The sequence below is a fragment of the Hippoglossus stenolepis genome, chromosome 4 (genome assembly GCF_022539355.2).
Source record: "Hippoglossus stenolepis isolate QCI-W04-F060 chromosome 4, HSTE1.2, whole genome shotgun sequence".
In the NCBI taxonomy this organism is placed as follows: Eukaryota; Metazoa; Chordata; class Actinopteri; order Pleuronectiformes; family Pleuronectidae; genus Hippoglossus; species Hippoglossus stenolepis.
This window is the reverse complement of record NC_061486.1, coordinates 13,679,227-13,697,333: the sequence shown is the minus strand read 5'-3', so window position 1 is coordinate 13,697,333 and position 18,107 is coordinate 13,679,227. Positions and strand designations below refer to the sequence as shown.

At 41.2% G+C, this 18,107-nt stretch overlaps 1 protein-coding gene across 2 annotated transcripts in view; it reads left to right on the top strand.

The window, feature by feature from the left end:
• The window catches only part of atm (ATM serine/threonine kinase), a 30,964-nt gene extending 12,932 nt beyond the window's left edge, over window positions 1–18,032 (top strand). For both annotated transcript variants that reach the window (XM_035155376.2, XM_047339611.1), the window contains exons 30-63: window positions 64–238; window positions 1,034–1,192; window positions 1,537–1,669; window positions 1,765–1,860; window positions 2,376–2,547; window positions 2,633–2,774; window positions 3,026–3,202; window positions 3,536–3,713; window positions 4,344–4,449; window positions 4,643–4,801; window positions 5,093–5,201; window positions 5,446–5,534; window positions 5,609–5,711; window positions 6,268–6,416; window positions 6,539–6,643; window positions 6,736–6,855; window positions 6,950–7,184; window positions 7,311–7,481; window positions 7,633–7,752; window positions 9,209–9,426; window positions 9,938–10,145; window positions 10,313–10,438; window positions 10,543–10,683; window positions 11,261–11,399; window positions 11,527–11,609; window positions 11,975–12,115; window positions 13,536–13,652; window positions 13,767–13,916; window positions 14,057–14,222; window positions 15,083–15,169; window positions 15,403–15,517; window positions 16,448–16,511; window positions 16,661–16,803; window positions 17,441–18,032. In XM_035155376.2, coding sequence (XP_035011267.2) covers window positions 64–238; window positions 1,034–1,192; window positions 1,537–1,669; window positions 1,765–1,860; window positions 2,376–2,547; window positions 2,633–2,774; window positions 3,026–3,202; window positions 3,536–3,713; window positions 4,344–4,449; window positions 4,643–4,801; window positions 5,093–5,201; window positions 5,446–5,534; window positions 5,609–5,711; window positions 6,268–6,416; window positions 6,539–6,643; window positions 6,736–6,855; window positions 6,950–7,184; window positions 7,311–7,481; window positions 7,633–7,752; window positions 9,209–9,426; window positions 9,938–10,145; window positions 10,313–10,438; window positions 10,543–10,683; window positions 11,261–11,399; window positions 11,527–11,609; window positions 11,975–12,115; window positions 13,536–13,652; window positions 13,767–13,916; window positions 14,057–14,222; window positions 15,083–15,169; window positions 15,403–15,517; window positions 16,448–16,511; window positions 16,661–16,803; window positions 17,441–17,621 — 4,777 coding nt within the window. In that variant the 3' untranslated portion in view covers window positions 17,622–18,032. The remainder of the gene's footprint in view (window positions 1–63; window positions 239–1,033; window positions 1,193–1,536; window positions 1,670–1,764; window positions 1,861–2,375; window positions 2,548–2,632; window positions 2,775–3,025; window positions 3,203–3,535; window positions 3,714–4,343; window positions 4,450–4,642; window positions 4,802–5,092; window positions 5,202–5,445; window positions 5,535–5,608; window positions 5,712–6,267; window positions 6,417–6,538; window positions 6,644–6,735; window positions 6,856–6,949; window positions 7,185–7,310; window positions 7,482–7,632; window positions 7,753–9,208; window positions 9,427–9,937; window positions 10,146–10,312; window positions 10,439–10,542; window positions 10,684–11,260; window positions 11,400–11,526; window positions 11,610–11,974; window positions 12,116–13,535; window positions 13,653–13,766; window positions 13,917–14,056; window positions 14,223–15,082; window positions 15,170–15,402; window positions 15,518–16,447; window positions 16,512–16,660; window positions 16,804–17,440) is intronic.
• The last annotated feature ends 75 nt before the right edge of the window (window positions 18,033–18,107 follow it).

Below are 18,107 nucleotides of genomic sequence, written 5' to 3'. Positions count from 1 at the left end.
ATGATATTCACATACACATATTACACATGAAGCGGAATCAATTTGTGTTCCTTTCATCCACAGACCAGTTCAGTGTAATGAGGTCTCTGCCCGAAGCCTCTCTCTGTGCTGCGACCTGTTGACGTCTTTGTGTCAGGCAGCCCTGCAGTTCTGCGACGACGCTCTAGACTGCCACCTACAGGTCATCGTTGGGACTCTCACGGCTCAGGTGATCAGCCGGCCCACCATCTCACAGCAGGTTAGTTTCTTTCTCTGTATTTCATTCAAGCATATAGACTTAATGCAACATGTGGTGCATTAACATGTATATTGTGCATCCGGTATGGAAATGAGTAAAGATGGATGACATGACTGCTCCCTAAAAGTGAAGCCAAAGTGTCGTGCTCATCACCTGGTTGCTGAATGCAGTATAGGTCATAACTCCTGCCTCCTCCATGTTAGCAGATAGGACATGGACTAAACTAAAAAGTCAAAGTACACGTAAAAAAACTCTTCTCAGCGATGGTTTGTTTCATTTTAGGTAGCTCTTATCACGCTGATGTATATTCAAGTGTTTCCAGTAAGTTATTTTGTGCAGTACAACAGCTGACAACTGAGATGACTCACAATTGGTCAGGCGTGTGTATCGCCAGGACCTTGCTACTGCAGCTCCATTCCCCAATCGCTACTGCGCAGACTCTGGCTTCAAATGCACAAGATGGCAGCGTTTTTATTTGGGATATTTTGGCTTAATTTCTGGATAGTGGGAGGAATTGGGGATGCACTTTCCCATCTTTACATTCAGTCTGTGATATAAACATAAATTTCCCAAATTTTCTATTGAGGCCACTAAAGTAAGACGTTATGACAGACTGAAGCATCCTGGTGTTTGGCTACAAGTTAATTTAGTGAATGTACATTTTTTTTTTTTTAAAAAGCCCAATGATGTAATTTTCATTTTTGTTTCTGTAAAATTACTACTTCCTTGTTTAGAAATGTAAAGATGCGCATTTTGATTTTTCTTCTACTCCTGTCTATTCATCCACCCCTTCAGGTGCTTAGTCTGTTGCAGTTTCTCGTGATACAGAATCAACAGAAGTTAAAAGGAGCCATCGGCAGGTTGCAGCCTTTTCCCGACCTGCCTGAATTCAAAGAACTGCGGTCCGTACAGCACAGGCTCAAATATAACACTGGGACCTTTACGCTGCGACAGGTGACAGCAGCACACACACATTTCAATTTAAACATCCTTTAAGAAAATCGAACTCAACCCACTCAAAATATTCACTCACACACTTTAGTTAAAAGCACCTCAAGTGGTCAAACTCATGTTTTTGATGTCATATGTTGCAAATGTGTTTTTGCTGAGGGACACAAATAATTATGGGACATCAATTAGGGGGCCTGACAAATATCCACGTGTTATCATCATGTATCCAAGTAAGGTTTTTTGGATGCATATGTTGCTCAGATTTTTCTGTGTTTTGACGAGTGGAAATGTCGTATCAGTCTTGTTTTTCATCGCTGACCTAATTCCTCAATGTTCCCTCTCTACAGGAGATCACCCACTTCCTGTCAGTGACGTCCTGTGACTCCTTACCTCGGACCAGACTGGAGGGACTGAAGGAGCTGACCAGACAGCTGCATGACAAGAAGGAACAGATCAAAGACCTGCTCAAAGAGTGCCACGGTATGATGAGGGAAAAATGGTCTATTCATAAAAAAATGAAGTCATGTTAAATGTCTACTGAACTTAAATGTTGTCTGTGTTTATCCCTCTTGCAGCTGACCCCAGTGATAGCGTGCTGGTGAAGCTGGTTCTAAGTCTGCTGCAGCTCTGTAAGCTTGCAGCCAACCAATCGGGCGGAGCCGACATACTAGGTATTTAATCAAATACCTTCTACAGTAGGGCTGTCCAACTTCATCTATAATCCCATTCCAGTTTAATTCCTTATTATTTTTAATATTCAAATTATATTTATATTTTTTATTACATTTTAAATAAAATGTAGCTTTTTCTTACTGTGTGCTGTGCATTAAGCAGTGCGTCTATTTTCTCTGCGAGCCGCGCACAGTTCACTGCAAAAGAGACTTTTACAGAATTATCTGTTTGGGAGAACATCAGTTGAATGGCAGTTTTTCCTGGTGCCACACCCTCCCAGCAGATCAGTGACAGAGGCTGACATGCCAAGCTAACACATTTATTGAATAAATTGCACATTTGAACAGTATAGATTTTTAAAATATTTGATTATTCGATTATTGAAATTGGTACCAACAGCCCTACTCTACAGCATCTATTTGCTGTGGTCTTGGCCTTGTCTGTAAAGTTTGATTAGTTTCAGTTTTTTTTAAAGGTTTGCAAGTTCAAACACAACACAAATCTTTTCCCGCAGAGGCAGCAGGCAGTTGTCTGGGAGAACTGGGTCCGGTGGATTTCTCCACTATCGCCCTGCTCCATGGCAGAGACCCCCTCTTTGAAAAGGCCATGTCTCTCTTCACTTCCACGGAGTCTCAGCGTCTCTACATCATTCTCAACTGCATGAATGATGCGCTCACTCAGCAGCGGTACGGTGAATAACTGATCTGCAGTAATATGAAAGTTTGTTGCAGTGAGGGGTTTGTGTTGATATTTATTGTGATTGTGTGTCAGTATTGAGGTGAAGCGGGCAGCAGCTCAGTGTGTGAAGAACATCCTCACAACTCAGTCTGGAGTTGACTTCTGGGAGCAGCACAAAGACAACAGAGACCCCATGTTGGCCTACCTTAATCCTTTTCGAAAGGCCAAGAGCAAGGTGGGTCAGCGATATGTGTGTGTCCTGTCAACTTTGTGTGTGTATATATCATAGACTGTATAAAGGTGGATGACATGATGATGGCACAAGAAGGCAGTGCGTGTATCTGAGATACTTTGGCTTCATTTCTGGATAGTGGGAGGAACTGGATACGCATGATCCATCATTATTAACAATCTGTAGTCTGTACCCTGTCTCAAAACAGGTTGAAGTTTCAAAAACTTAAGCCACTTACTACCGATTGTTTTTAGGTGGTTTCTGTGAGTGCTGCAGAGAGTTTGGAGTCCAGGGAGAAGCTGGAGAGTCAGGAGTGTTGGATCCCTCAGGCCGGCGGCCACAAGGCCTGGCTGAAGGCTCTGTGCACCGCCCTGCTGGACAGTGGAGGAGTAAAGAGTGAAGCTCTGCTCCTGTCGAGGCCACTGTGTCTGGTAAGCACATGGAAGTAACTAAAGGAAATCTCATAACTGGACTGTTTGTATCAGCAACCACAGTAATGAATCGTGGGATTTGTTTGGGGCTTTGTCCGAGAATTTATTCACACCTTCATTATTCCTTGAATCATCAGTTTGAATGTGGATCTATCTGCTTAAATATCTACATCTTTGGCTGTGTTCACATTTTTATATCTGCTTTAGAGCATTTTGTTTATTCAGTCACATTTTATCACAATTTGTAGCTCAACCACTTTTATGGTTTTAATCCATCCTGTAATCCAGAGCTCCAGATGTAACCACAGCTTCTTTACATCTGTCCGTCTTCAGGTGAAAGTGGACTGCTGTCAGAGGCTGCTGCCCCTCATCATTCACTCCATCCTTCTGGACGACTCTGATGGTTCATGGAGGAAGTTGCTCTCATTGCACATCCAGGACTTTTTTAGTTTCTGTTCCAGAAGTGCTCAGGCCGCCAGTCGCTCTGCCACACCTCTCAACTCTGACTCTGGTAAATTCGGGACAAAGACTGACATTAACAATAATAAATGTGTCCCCTTCAGCTGCCTTTTCATGTTCTTTGACTTTGTGGTGGAGCTTATCCCGACGTGCACTCACTCTGGAAAGCAGAGAATATTATTCATTCTGTAGTTCATTCTGTCACTGAGTCCTTTACAGCGACTTCATGAACGCATATATAAACATTTACACACAGTTATGACTCATAACAATTTCTTTGCAAAATGTAAATGATCTGGCTGTTTTCCCAGAATGCTAACTGGCCTCAAACAATTCCTGTCCTATTTTATACCATGTGTTTTATCTCCCCTCACAGTAACTCAGCCTCATAAATTAAGACTTTGCTTCATTTGCCTCAATAACTTGAATGTTTATCAGCATTTTTTAGACTTCTTTTTCATTTGTATTAACATTATTCTCTATAATTATTCCTACTTTTTATTTTCATTATTCGTTGTTATTTATTATGATCTATTTACATATCTATCCAATAAAGCGTCTATTATGAACTATTTCTTAGGTGATGAACTGTTAAATCTGAACTATTATTATGTTCTCATGTCTTTTGTCTTTACTTTTATGTTTTCATTTGATGACATTTTTTTAATATTCATTTCTACAGAGTCTGACACGGCCAGCCGCGGTTTGTATGATAAGACCTCTCTGCGCACCATGCTGGCGGTCATTGACTATTTGAGACACCAGCAGAGACCACTGGAGTCTCAGAGGTTTGTGACGTCATTCTAAATAAGTTTGTTTTCAGATAAAAATGTAGTGTTTAAGGCATTTTCTCTCATGGTCTTCTTTGTGATTTTGCCTCAAATGGGTTTTAAATAAAATGTAATCCTGTGTCTTTACTGCTGTAGATTATAGTGCAGCTTTCATAGTGTCTATGAAATAAACCTTGCTTCCTTCTTCCAGTAATTCCTGCGGCACCGTGTGTAACTCAAACTTCTGGCTGGAGCTGAACTACCTGGAGGTGGCCAAAGCTGCTCAGTCGTGTGCAGCTCACTTCACCGCTCTGCTGTACACGGAGATCTACGTAGACAAGGTCAAAGCTTGCATGGAGGAAAGCCGCAGGTCTGTAGGGAGTAAACCTTTTATCTACATGAGATCTTGATTGTCTAATTATATATTGGTATAAAACTTTTGCAGACTATAAGAAGGTTTATTTTGCATCACATATTAAATATTTACTTTATTTATTTGTCATAAGCAATTAAATATTGAACATTTTAGTAGTCTAATTTAATAATTTATTTGAGTAAAAGTAAAAAAAAAACTATGTAAAGCTGTTCAAAAGCTAAGTCTGCATCCTTTATTTATTTAGAAATTTCTGTTTGTTGATCTGTGTATTCACCCAATCTGCAGAACAAGGTCCAGAGCGACATATAAGCTCAGTTTTGAAGAGCAGAGCCAGAACTTCACTATCTCGAGCCTGACAGAGAAAAGTATGGAGGACACCAACATCAGTCTGCAGGTTGGTTCTTCATGTCAGATTTTTGGCATAAATCATTTTGTTTTCAATGATACAAACAAATTACAATTTTAGATTTTCACTTGAAAAGTACATTTTTTTTTCTTCCATTGTATAAGAACAACTGTGATTTTCCAAAGTGAAACATGCAACAGTTTAAATGTCTATAAAATAGAATGCAGTTCAGCTCATGTAAAATACAAATGATTATTTCCACTCATTCACAATGTGTATAATATGTTTGTAGGAGCTTCTGATTGAGGTGTATCGAAGCATCGGAGAACCTGACAGTCTGTACGGCTGCGGAGGGGAGACGAATACCAGTCCACTGACCAGGTAACAAAAAGCAATAGGCTGATAATCACAGCCGCAACTTGATGTATAGTCAGTTACATGTAAACTTTTTTTAGGATTCGAACCTATGAGCATGAGGCTATGTGGGGGAAGGCCCTGACCTCCTACGACCTTCACTCCTCTCTGCCTGAGACCACGCGACAAGTGGGAATCCTGGAGGTAAGATCATTAAAGCTGAATGGGGACATTTATCCTCATTAGGATAAAGAGCAGCGTGTTGGAAATTTGATGATTTGCCCTATTTGCTCAATCTTTAAATCTTACATTATGCTGGCCCCACACCAGAGGATAATTGGCTCGATTTCAGGACGGATAATTGCAGGGGCGTTTCAGATGCGAGGACAGGTTGTCTGGCCAAATGAGCCTGTAGTGTGACAGGTTTACAGACATAATCTTAGTGTCACCAACTGGCTCTGAGCTTCCCTGTGTGCAAATCTTATATATATATTTTTTTTTTTTCTGCGTTCCCAACTCTCCGGAATCACCATTAAAAAATCACTTGTTTAAATTCCAAGTGTGCGCTCCTGTGTCTGGACTGGATCGTCAAGAGTGTGCGTTCTCACGATTTACAGATTAACAAACGATTACGTGTGGCCTCCCACATTTTTAAAATCAGCTAAGATTTCAAAAATCCTCTAGTGTGAAGCAGGTATAAGGTGTAAATGCATACAAATAAATTACATGTGTGTAAATTCTCTCCGTGTTGAACCATCAGGGCCTGCAGAACTTTGGTCTGAGCAGCATCCTCACCACTTACATGAGGGGTTTGGAGAGCGAAGGGGTGGAGTGGGGGGCTGAGCTAAGAGAGCTCCGGTTCCAGGCCGCATGGAGGAACACGCAGTGGGACTGTGAGCTGTCTGAGAGGTGAGAAGACAGAGCACAACCACACAGCTGAGAGGGCAGAGTCTGCTGCAAACATCACAACTGATACCTCACAAAGTAGGAGGCAATCTCATTTAATACGTTTTTTTCTGTCACTGTATCAGGAGTGAGGAATCAGCACCTGGCTTCCACGAATCAGTGTTTTCTTCCCTTCAAGCGCTGAGGGACAAAGAGTTCTCGTTATTTGATGAAACGCTGAAACAGGCCAGGTATGATGGACATTTAGACATTCAAAATGTCCTAATTCGGTTCTCCATTGGTAAAAGCACTCAACCATCTATGTGCCTGTGCGTTTCCACAGGGGTGCAGAGGTGGATGAGTTGTGCAGAGGTAGTCTGGAGGCCGTGTCTTCTCTGTACCCGGCTCTCAGGAACCTGCAGAGCATCAGGGAGCTGGAGAGCGTTAAGCAGCTCTTCTTGAGGTGACGACAGCAGCTCAGTCAGTAACACAATGAAGAGACTATGGGATTTATGAGAACTATTCAGTGTTTATCTTTTATTTCCTGTGTATATCAGAACCTTCTCGGATGTGACTCTGAGGGACGTTTGCAGCCAATGGCGGCAGCACTCCCAGCTCCTCGCCGACAGCGACTTTGCGTTGGTTGAGCCCATTTTGACCGTCCGTTCTGTTGCCCAGCATACATTGATGTCCAGGACAGGAGACCCTGAGAGCACAGAGTACCTCAGCTCTGTGCTCACTGACCACCTCATGGAGCTCTGCCAGCTGGCTCGCAAGGCTGGGAATACACAGGTAGCATTTGAGTGTTTGAACGTACGTGTGTGTGTGATCAGATATAAGGTTTACCTTTATTCTCCAGGTGAATATGGTAAAAATGGTTCCCCGCAAACTACTCACAGTGTTGTGATTCCTGTCCAGAGGGCAGAGCGGGCAGTCTTCCAGATGAAACCGCACGATGGCGTAGGGTCCTGGACGTCATTACCTGTGTTGTCATGGCAACTGGAGGAGGCCCAGGTGTTTTGGGCAAAGGGAGAGCAGGGTCTGGCTCTTGGCCTGCTGAGACAGATGATACACAACCTGGAGGAAAAGGTCGGACAACAACAACACTTAAATCAAACAGCTCTAAGAATACATGAATATATGGGACATCCCTAAACGCTATAATGCTATCCACTTCTCACAGAGATATTACCCAGAATGCCCCACTGAACCACTCTTTATTTTGTGATATGTTTATCAGGTGGATTTAAATCCTGCTCTGGCTCCAGTTTTCACTCAGTGCCTCAGGCTGTGTGGTAACTGGCTCGCTGAGACCTGTTTGGAAAGTCCTGGAGTCATACTGGAGAAGTACCTGGAGAGGGTAAGAGGACGTTTATGCTCATGACACGACTCAAACAGACGTATTAAACATGAATTTTCAATGAATCGTTAAAGGGGAGTCAAGCTGGTCTTGATTTTTATAAATGTGGTTGTGTAAATGAATGGTACTTAAAAAACGTTTGGAATCCGTCCAGTAGATCAGCAGTAGATGGCGGCAGGGGCTACAATGTAATCTTATTGGACAACTACAACAGTCCATAAAATGTCAACTATAAGTGCTGTTTTTGCCAATATAAAGCTCAAATTGTCGGGCCCAGGTGGAGAAATACTGGAATTCCCCTTTAAGGTGTTTAAAATACAACAAATTATCTTAAATTCTGTTGCACAGATTAAAAATGTTTCGTCCCAGCCCAAAACGCCAGCTACCCTAGCCCTTACCCTAACCCTAAAACTCAGATTCACTTCAACAGTAATCTAAAAGGTCTCATAAAGTGTAATATCTGTTACATTAAACATATGAAACACTCTGAAACACACGCATATAATATTATATTAATACTGTATCGCACATTGCTTCCTGAGAAAAGGAAGATTCATTATCCATCAGCCGGGCTGAATCTGGCCACCCACACACACACACATAAATAATTTATACACATCCAGAAGAATTAGGTGGAGGCCCAAAGACAAAATATAAACTATAAAGTCTGCAGGTATTACACTTTATGTCCTGAGGCTAGGGCAGAATAATATGGACAAAATTGAATTATTCATACTTTCTGTGTGTTGCCACCCAACTTGCTGAATTAAATCATACTGCCTTGTGCTGATGTTTCTTGTGCTGTGCTCATGTTTGTGCTTCAATACATCTTGTAGTTACGGTCCTATATTCTTAAATATATCTATGTTTATTTTATATTTTAGTTTTGTGTGCTTTTTTTTTTTTTTTAATAGTCCGACTGATGGGAGCCCAATGTTGATATCAATAGTTTGGTCTAATATATATCTGGGTATAATATATATATAATATAAGTCAAAATCTTGCCAATTATTCCTTAAATGTCGTTTTCAAACCCTTCTGACAAGGAAATGTAATTGATTTTGAACAGTTTAAACATTAACTTTATTTTGAATAGTTATAGATAAAATGAAAACATGACTACAACCAAATATATCAAACTTGAATTAAGAAAATATACACTTTTTCAACATAAAAAATGTAAACAGGAATGCAAACCTTCTGTAAAATATAAGTTTAACAAACTTAAAACTGAAACAACAAACATAAAACTGATAAATCAGTCAGGCTCTAGGTTATGCTTTATTTAAATGTATGCTTTTGGTCTTGAGTTAAATGAAACAGTTAAATGAATATGTATTTTTTACACAATTAATCTTAATATATCAGTTGTCTGTTTTTTTGTAACTTAAAATGAATGTTGTGAGAGTCTGTCTGTCTGTTAGTAAAATAAGTGTCTACTGTGCGCCCCCCCCAGGCAGTGGAGGTGATCGAGGGGGAGTCGGGGGTGCAGGACTCCAGGCTGCAGAGTCAGCGGACTGAGGCCTTCTTGTCTCTGGCCCGCTTCTCTGACGCTCAGTACCAGAGCATCAACAAATACATGACCTCCTCTGAGTTTGAGAACAAGCAGGCGCTGCTGGAGAAGGCCAAACAGGAAGTGGACTTGATGAAGGAGCGGAAAGTGACCTCCAACAGGTCTGCATGCCGTTCATGTCTGATGTATTCTTTTTTCAGGTTGTCCATATGTACAAAAACATGTGGGTTGGTCCCATTCTTGTGAACAAGATATCTCATGAACACCTTGAGGGAATTAAATATGGTACAAACGTTAAGTTGAAATCAAGGAGAGACAAATTAGAATTTGGTGGTCAAAGGTCAGGGTCACTGTGACCTTAGAAAACATGTTTTTGGTCTCGAACATAATATCTCAAGAATGCCGTGTGGGAATTTCTTCAAATTTGGTACAAATGTTCACTTAGACTCACGGATTAACTGATTAGATTTGGGTGGTCAAAGGTCACAGTGACCTCGTATTATTGCAAACATAATATGTCAGGAACACCAGCGACTACAACTGCTCTGGTTGGCAGAGGCATATAACCACAGGGGCAGTAATTCTAGTTTTCACTTTTAAATTGCATTTTCTAAAATGTATCGAGGACAAATATGGATCTGTTCCTCCTTGCCCGTCACTCTGACTTTGCAGGTACACTACAAAGGTGCAGAGGGAGCTGAGTTTGGATGTGAAGGCCCTGTCCAACCTTAAGGCAGACAGACAGCGCTTCCTGTGTAAGGCGGTGGAGAATTACATTCAGTGTCTGAAGCAGGGTGAGGAGCATGACACCTGGGTGTTCCGCCTGGCTTCACTCTGGTTGGAGAACGATGACGTTAGTGCTGTAAATGACATGATGAAGGTTAGTAAAAGTAATATTTGTCCATTCCAGTCTTTTGAGTGCGACGTTTAAGGTACACAAACACACACCTGGTTCTGAGAGTAATTTGGAATGAAAGCTACTTGGTTGCATTTAAGACGAGAGCGACTTTAGTGTTCTCACAGCGCTCCCATTGTTTTGTGTTTCAGAAAGGGGTGAAGCAGATCCCCTCCTACAAGTTTCTGCCTCTCATGTATCAGCTGGCTGCACGCATGGGAACCAAGGTGGCAACAAGCATCACGGAGGATACAGGCTTCCATGATGTCCTCACTGATGTAATGCAACATGCTACTGTACATAATTACAGCAGTAAATCTGTTTTCTAGCTTTAAGTGCAGCGTTTGAATATATTCCCCCGCTTCCTTATCTCTCCTCACAGCTGATCTGCCGAGCGTCTCTTGAGCATCCTCACCACACGCTCTTCATCATCTTCGCTCTCGTGAACGCCAACAAAGACGAGCACTTCTGCAGGCCCCGGCAGTCGAGAAACGCTCCGAGGCAGACGCCGCCTCTCGATGTGGTGAGACTTTCATTAAATAAAACTTAGAGATACTTATCAGAGATTTCATATAACATGATTCTCGCTTTCATTTACAGCTTGAATAGTACACATGTTTATCAGAGAATATTTTCCCCAAAGCGTATAAAAGCTTTGAACTGTTTTCCCCATCTGCTTGAGTATCAATTTATTGTATAACCATATATATATTTAATAAAGACACAATTTTATTGCTGGAATTGGAATCTCTTCTGACCTTAATTAGAAATATTGTCACCATTTTAAAATATACTTTTGCCAAGTGTGATTTTATAGATTGTAAGACTCCTATTGACTGGCAGGCTCTTTACAGTGTCTCTTATTTCAGGATATTTCCCCCTGTGAGCCTCAAAGGAGAAGCACTACAGATAGATAGATGGATAGATACTGTTTTATGTATCCATTAGTCTTATTCTACAGTAGTTTCATGATATACCAATGTTATTAGTTTCAAAATAGAAAGATCAACCTTGTCCTGCAGCCACCTGTCTGAGCTTCTCTGTGGATCTCTTTAAACACCAGCAGTTCTGTTTTAACAAGTGAAGTTTTTCTGGTGCAGGAGCGTTCAGACGTGGCCCTGAAGATTATCCACGCCATCAGGAAAAAGAGAGGCGAGATGATCCGAGGGATCGAGCGTCTGTGTGACGCCTACATCACTCTGGCCTACATGGACGCTAGCAAGCACAAGAATGAGAAGAGTAGGTACATGGAGCATGGTGTGTTACACACAGTTTGAACCATCATGAACAATAATCACATTTTGGACAAGGATACACTGATGTGAAAGTAGATGTCAAACCATTTTGCTGTTATTGTTAATTATAGAGGCGATTCCCATCCCTGCTGATCAGCCCATCATGCAAATCAAAGACCTGGATGAGGTTGTCATCCCCACAATGGAGATTAAGGTAAAAACTATGAGAGATTATTATCTATCATCCTTCATTATCCCAAACAGTCTTTGTTTTTCTTGAAGAGGGTATCAAGGTGTAGTCTCCCTCAGCACAATTGAAAATGACCAGATGTTATTTAAGTAGAGGATTGGCTTGATTTGATTGCCCCCTTGGATTTTCTTAATTTGATATTGCTGTTATGTAGCCTATACATGCTTGTATATAGCACCCAAAAAAGAATATGTGTCACAATCAATGATCACTAGTTCTGTAACTGTCCCACATTTTTGAGAGCAACCAGGAATCCGGAAATAATCCACACTAATGATGACAACAAGTTGTGTTGTATGATAACAAGAGTTGTTTCAATGTGTGAATAGGTGGATCCAACTGGTTGCTATGACAACCTGGTGACAATCAGGTCCTTCACACCTCACTATCACCTGGCCGGTGGAGTCAACCTGCCCAAGATCATTGACTGTGTCGGCTCTGATGGCAAGAGCAGGAGACAATTGGTCAAGGTGTGTGTATGTGTGTGTGTGTATATGCTTGTACTTGTACAAGTATTTGGTTTTAGACATTTAGTTGTGATAGTTAACGTTGGGGAAAGGGATAAGGGAATACATTATGCGTTATACATTATACTGAGTGTTCTCAGTAAGATAGAATTACGTGGTTCTGTTTGCGTGTGGGTTTATGTTTGAGCTCATCTGTCTTTTGTGTTAGAAGCATGTTTTTGTTCAGGCATGTGTAAAGACATTTTCTTTTCTGTCATACTGTGTGTGTGTGTGTGTGTGTGTGTGTGTGTGTGTGTGTGTGTGTGTGTGTGTGTGTGTGTGTGTGTGTGTGTGTGTGTGTGTGTGTGTGTGTGTGTGTGTGTGTGTGTGTGTGTGTGTGTTCTGTACGTAATACACCAATGGTTCTTTGAAGCATTAGCGGCTGTCATGTGAGTTTAAACTCTGACCAGCTCTGATGAGAAGCTGCTCACTTCAAACCTTGGTTCTTTTCATCTCAGTTTGGCTGTTGCTAATGATTAATCCCGTCTTTGTACCAGGACAAATACACAGTTTGCTGAATCACAAACATTCTTCACAGGATAGTGTGTGTTTGTGCGTGTGTGTGTGAGCTCATATTTGTGTTTGCGAGTACTTGAAGGCTAATTATTCACCACACAGACACTTTGGAGAGTCATGGTGAAATAACAGTTTTAGCTATTTTGCTTATTTTTTTTCTTTTCTTTTCTTGAACTTATTCACAATGTGAAAAACACAAACTGTCAATAAACACAAATTAAACCGACAAAAAGACACATAAATACATTTAAAAGAAAGAGACATTAGAAATAATTATAATTTTAGGTACACCTTGAACATATGTCTTTGGCCCGGAATATCGAGGGAAATGCTTTGTTTGTAAAGCTCATCTAACTTTAAAAAACAGTCACGTTATCACTAAATAAATAAATTTAGTTTCTTAAAACTTCTTTTTTTACAGATACAGTTGTTCACATGCTGTAAAATCAACTACTAAGGGAGACCAATGTAGAACTGAAAACTTGTCAACAAACTCTCGCAGTCAGCTTGACTGTGGGAGAGACCCAGAGATCCAGTCTCTGTCTGTTTGTGAGAAAGGTGGTAGAGCGTCACTTTATTATCTACCAGACAACAACACCTTATCTTCTTATGGGGAAATTAATGTAATTCTGGGACTATGATGTTCCTTCATATCTGTTGTACTTGACATACGTCTTGAATTTCATTCATTATGGTCTTAACTCTTTGAAACCTGCAGAAACCCTGTAGGTATGAAAACAATTCAAATGAAATCTCTTGTAACATTCGTAAAATACTGAATTCAGCTGAGGCTCAAATTGAGCCTCTCCATGTTCCTGGGTGCTGTAATTAACTTGTCCAGTGACTCTTGCCCTCTCGTTGTTACCAGGGCAAGGACGACCTGCGGCAGGATGCAGTGATGCAGCAGGTATTCAGCATGTGCTCCATGCTGCTGCAGCGCAACTCAGACACTCGCAAGAGGAAGCTGAACATCCGGCGATACAAGGTTCCACTTTAAACCTTTATTTGACATTCAAAGAGAAGAATAAACCAGAATCTAATGCATATTAATATTGCAATGTTAATATTAAATTGAATTGCATTTGTACTTAATTCTCAGGTGGTGCCGTTCTCGCAGTGCAGTGGCGTGTTAGAGTGGTGCTCAGGCACCGTTCCCATCGCGGAGTTTCTGGTGGATCTTAATAAAGGAGCCCACAAACGCTTCCAACCCCGAGACTGGAACAACTTAACCTGCCGCGAGACGATGATGGTACTGACTCAGTGATATGTAATTCAATGTTACTTACTGAATTAGTTTCTAAGAAACCACAGGTGTCTGTACATCTGCAAAGTGTGAAGTGAAAAATGTTATGATTGAAAGCAAAACTAACTTCTGTCGTGGCACCGCAGGCTGCTCAGAGACTCGGATTTGATGAGAAGCTCCAGGCCTTCACTGAGGTGTGCAAGAACTTCAGGCCGGTCTTCAGGTATTTCTGCATGGAACGATTCCTGGATCCAGCGGATTGGATGGAGAAACGTCTGGCTTACACCCGCAGCGTGGCGACCTCCTCTATAGGTACATTGTGCTCACCTCCGTTCATGTGCTATGAATGCAATATGTTACACACAAATGCATATCACCGTGTGTCAGTCCTATCTTGATATGATTGGGTCGAAATGAAATCTTTGGTTTGACAGCCTGAGGAAGGATGTTTGTTGAAGCAGTAAAAATGTGGAGGCAGGTCTGCTGAGTCAGACAATAAGAACAATATGTTAAGCACCTTGTATTGCAACCTTGCACAAAAAGCACCATACAAATGAAGTCTGATATGATTTGACTGGAATAAGCATTTTTTCTCCCGTAAATTAGAAATTAAAAGTTCATTTTGCACCAGGCTGCTTCTTAAGCCATGTTCTCAAACAGAGTACAGACAAATGGAAAATTTGTTATGGTTTTAAATTTAGTGTAAGTTATGACTTAAGACCCTTTTTCCACTGGTCAAAAAACCACTAACATCTGGCTTTTTTCTGCTATGGGAATAGATAGAATCTGCATCACACCCAGGTGGAATTACACTGCGGTAGACACAGGTTTTTATCGGCTCTGGCCTCAGTCAGCAGTGATGGAAACGAGAAACGCGTGTGAACGAGCTTATTCTGCAAGACAGTGAGGTGAGAGAGTCCCTCGGTTTTCGGTGCATTCATGGCATCAAACTCGATGCACTAGGGAAAAAAACACCAAGGCAAACACCTCTACAGGCAATGGGAAAGGAGTCAATAACCTTTTTTAAGCAAGTTTAAAAAACCTGCATAAAGCTGCTACTTTTGGTGCAAAAGAGGTATAAATTATGTGGCGAAGCTAAAAGTTATTCATTTTCATCGTGGTGGCCTGAAATTGTGGATATCTCTATCGACTTTTCTCTGTTGCTCCTGCAGTTGGCTACTTCGTGGGTCTGGGCGACAGACACAACAACAACATCCTGATTGACGAGCAGACGGCTGAACTGGTTCACATCGATTTAGGTTAAATTTATTCTCATTTCTCTCATTTATACAAACAGAAAAAACTCGACCTTTTGGTTTGAAGAAGTTGATGCTGTGTAAACAGTGGCTGAATGGGTCTGTGATCAAGCAACATGAATACAGGCCTCACAGGAGAGCTGTTCTACATCAGGAGATCAGAGTTCATATTGGATTTAAACAGCTAATCATCATTCTATGAGTATATTGAGACATTTCGTGCTTGTTCCGTGCAGGTGTGGCCTTTGAGCAGGGGAAGATCCTCCCCACACCAGAGACCGTCCCCTTCAGACTCACCAGAGACATCGTGGACGGGATGGGCATCACTGGGGTGGAGGGAGTTTTCAGGAGGTGAGCAGGAAACAGGGACGAGGTTGGGATTGTGTGGCGATAGGAAATATCTCATCAAATATTTACCAACCAACTAACGGGAAATCAAGCCTGAGAATGTTGTTATTTTCCATCAGTTGTCATTTGTGTTAAGTTTCATTTGCAAGGAAAGTTTTAATCAAAAATACCAATTAAATAACTTGTTTTAATAGCATGGCATTTTATTCACGTTTTGTATTTAATTGTAATATTTATTACTAGTCCTATTAGTATTAATTAGTCCTATTGTATATGTCCATTCAAATTGTTTGTTCCATGTATTATTGATGAACTAATGTACTCAGGTCTCCCTTTAAAATTAGATCTAGATCTCAATGGGACTTTAAATAGAGGTTAAATATATATTTTACTTTAGTACATTAATTACTATGGAAAATATACGTTATAGTTTATATAGAGTCAAAATGAACTTGCAGGACATTTTGGTTTGTTCTGCTTTCAAGGACACTCAAACTCAAACTAAATGGAGCCTTATGATGCTAATTAAAAACTAGAAGACACTCAGTAGTGTGCATACCTACGCCAAGACCCAATGGTCCCAATTCAATCAAGCTGCACCAAATTGTACACACTCATAGATAAGATCAAGAACCACAAATCATACCCTTTCTCGCAATGTTAACGAGTGATAACATTTACCTGACCCATATTAAATCCTTTCATCAGGTTTCATGGTAATCTGTCCAGTAGTTATTTGTGTAATTTCACTTATAAACAAACAACCAACAAATGGACAGGGGTGAAAACAAAACCTCGTTGGTGGAGGTAATGTCTATATATCAGAAGACACACAGATTTGTAAATGGAAATGTCCGTAAAAGGCATCAAAACAGTACCTAGAAGGTCGTATTTTGTCTTTATGAGCTGATCTTCACCTGTTTCCCTGCTCAGATGTTGTGAGAAGACCATAGAGGTGATGAGGAGCTCTCAAGAAGCTCTGGTGACCATTGTACAGGTGAGAATGTGGGACAACCCACACACACGCACACAAACGCTTCTCAGCTGTTCTTAAATGCCATGTTCTCCTTCCATGAACTTCCTGTTAAGCCTTGCCTTTGCATGTCTCAGCATAAATGTTCATGCTTTGGTTCACGTGTGAAACAGGTGCTGCTGTACGACCCTTTGTTCGACTGGACCATGAACCCCCTGAAGGCGTTCTACCTGCAGCACGACGAGCAGCAGGAGCTCAACGCCACGCTGACCTCCACCATGGGCGGAGACGACATAGACAACCACCGTAAATCCAGGTGATCTTGCAGATCATTATGTCTGTGTGTCTATGTATAAGTGTGTGTGTCTGGACAATTGATTTAAGGTCATGTCCCACTGATCAAATTGTGATGGGAAAATTGATTGAGTACTGATTTTCTGTGCGAAAATCAATGTAGTTTATGTTCTGACTTGTTTTTTTGTGTTTTTTATGTTCATGAGTTCACCCTTAAGTTTTAAGTTTTAAGTTTAAAGGTGATGTAACCACAATGACTGTTGAGAGACAAAAGCAATGTCTCAGTCCTCTCACTCCATGACAACTCGCCACAGTATTGAACTTATCGTGTGTCCAAATCGCACCAACTTCAACACTGAGCTTCCTTGGGCCCTTAACAACACACATGTTAAGTGAAGCTCATAAGATGAACAGTTCTTTAGACGTGTGAGCCACAGACAGACACAGATTTTCTGGAATTATTATATAATGTGTTATTAGATAGATAACAGAGCCTGGAAGGGAGGGGCCGTTACAGATCTCCCAGACAATCGTACATATAAATACACAAGAAAACAGTTTTACTGGGAGTCAAGTCAAGCTGATCTGAGTTAATCTTCACATATGTTGGTTGTGCTGTTTCAGTCTGCCCCAAACCTCATCCCCTCTCTCTCTTGCAGTGACAGTCAGAGCTTCAACAAGGTGGCTGAGCGCGTGCTGCTGCGGCTGCAGGAGAAGCTGAAGGGCGTGGAGGAGGGCACGGTGCTCACTGTCGGGGGGCAGGTCAACCTGCTCATCCAACAGGCCATGGATCCCAAAAACCTCAGCAGACTGTTCCCTGGATGGCAAGCCTGGGTGTAGACCTGAGAGAAGGTACACACTCCTGCCTCGACCAGTGAGGGGGCTGGGGGGGGGGGTATAAAGTCGTTTTCAAAAGTGTCGTAGATGCTGCTTTTCTCCAATTCTTTCATTCTTATGAAACTTGAGACAAGTTCCAGAGAAACACTAACTCTGCATTTTCTTTTTGAATCCTCACTTTCCGCAAACTATCGCACTTTAACAGAAAAGGTTTCAAATTCTGAAATTTTATCAATAAAACAAAAAAAAGCTGCAGTGTCCTGATTTGCTCAGACTCCATCTCTCTCTCTCTCTCTCTCTGTTTTACCCAGTTGAATGTATTTGTTTTCAAATTGTTCACCGATGTATGAAATGATTTATCATCACACATGTATGTATGATATGCCTTTTAAATAAACTGCACTTGAAACGCCATTAAATTCCTTCATCGATCAGGGATTAGTTTAGGTTCAGCTGTTTGTTTGCCCAGAGTTTGTTTCTTTTACTTTT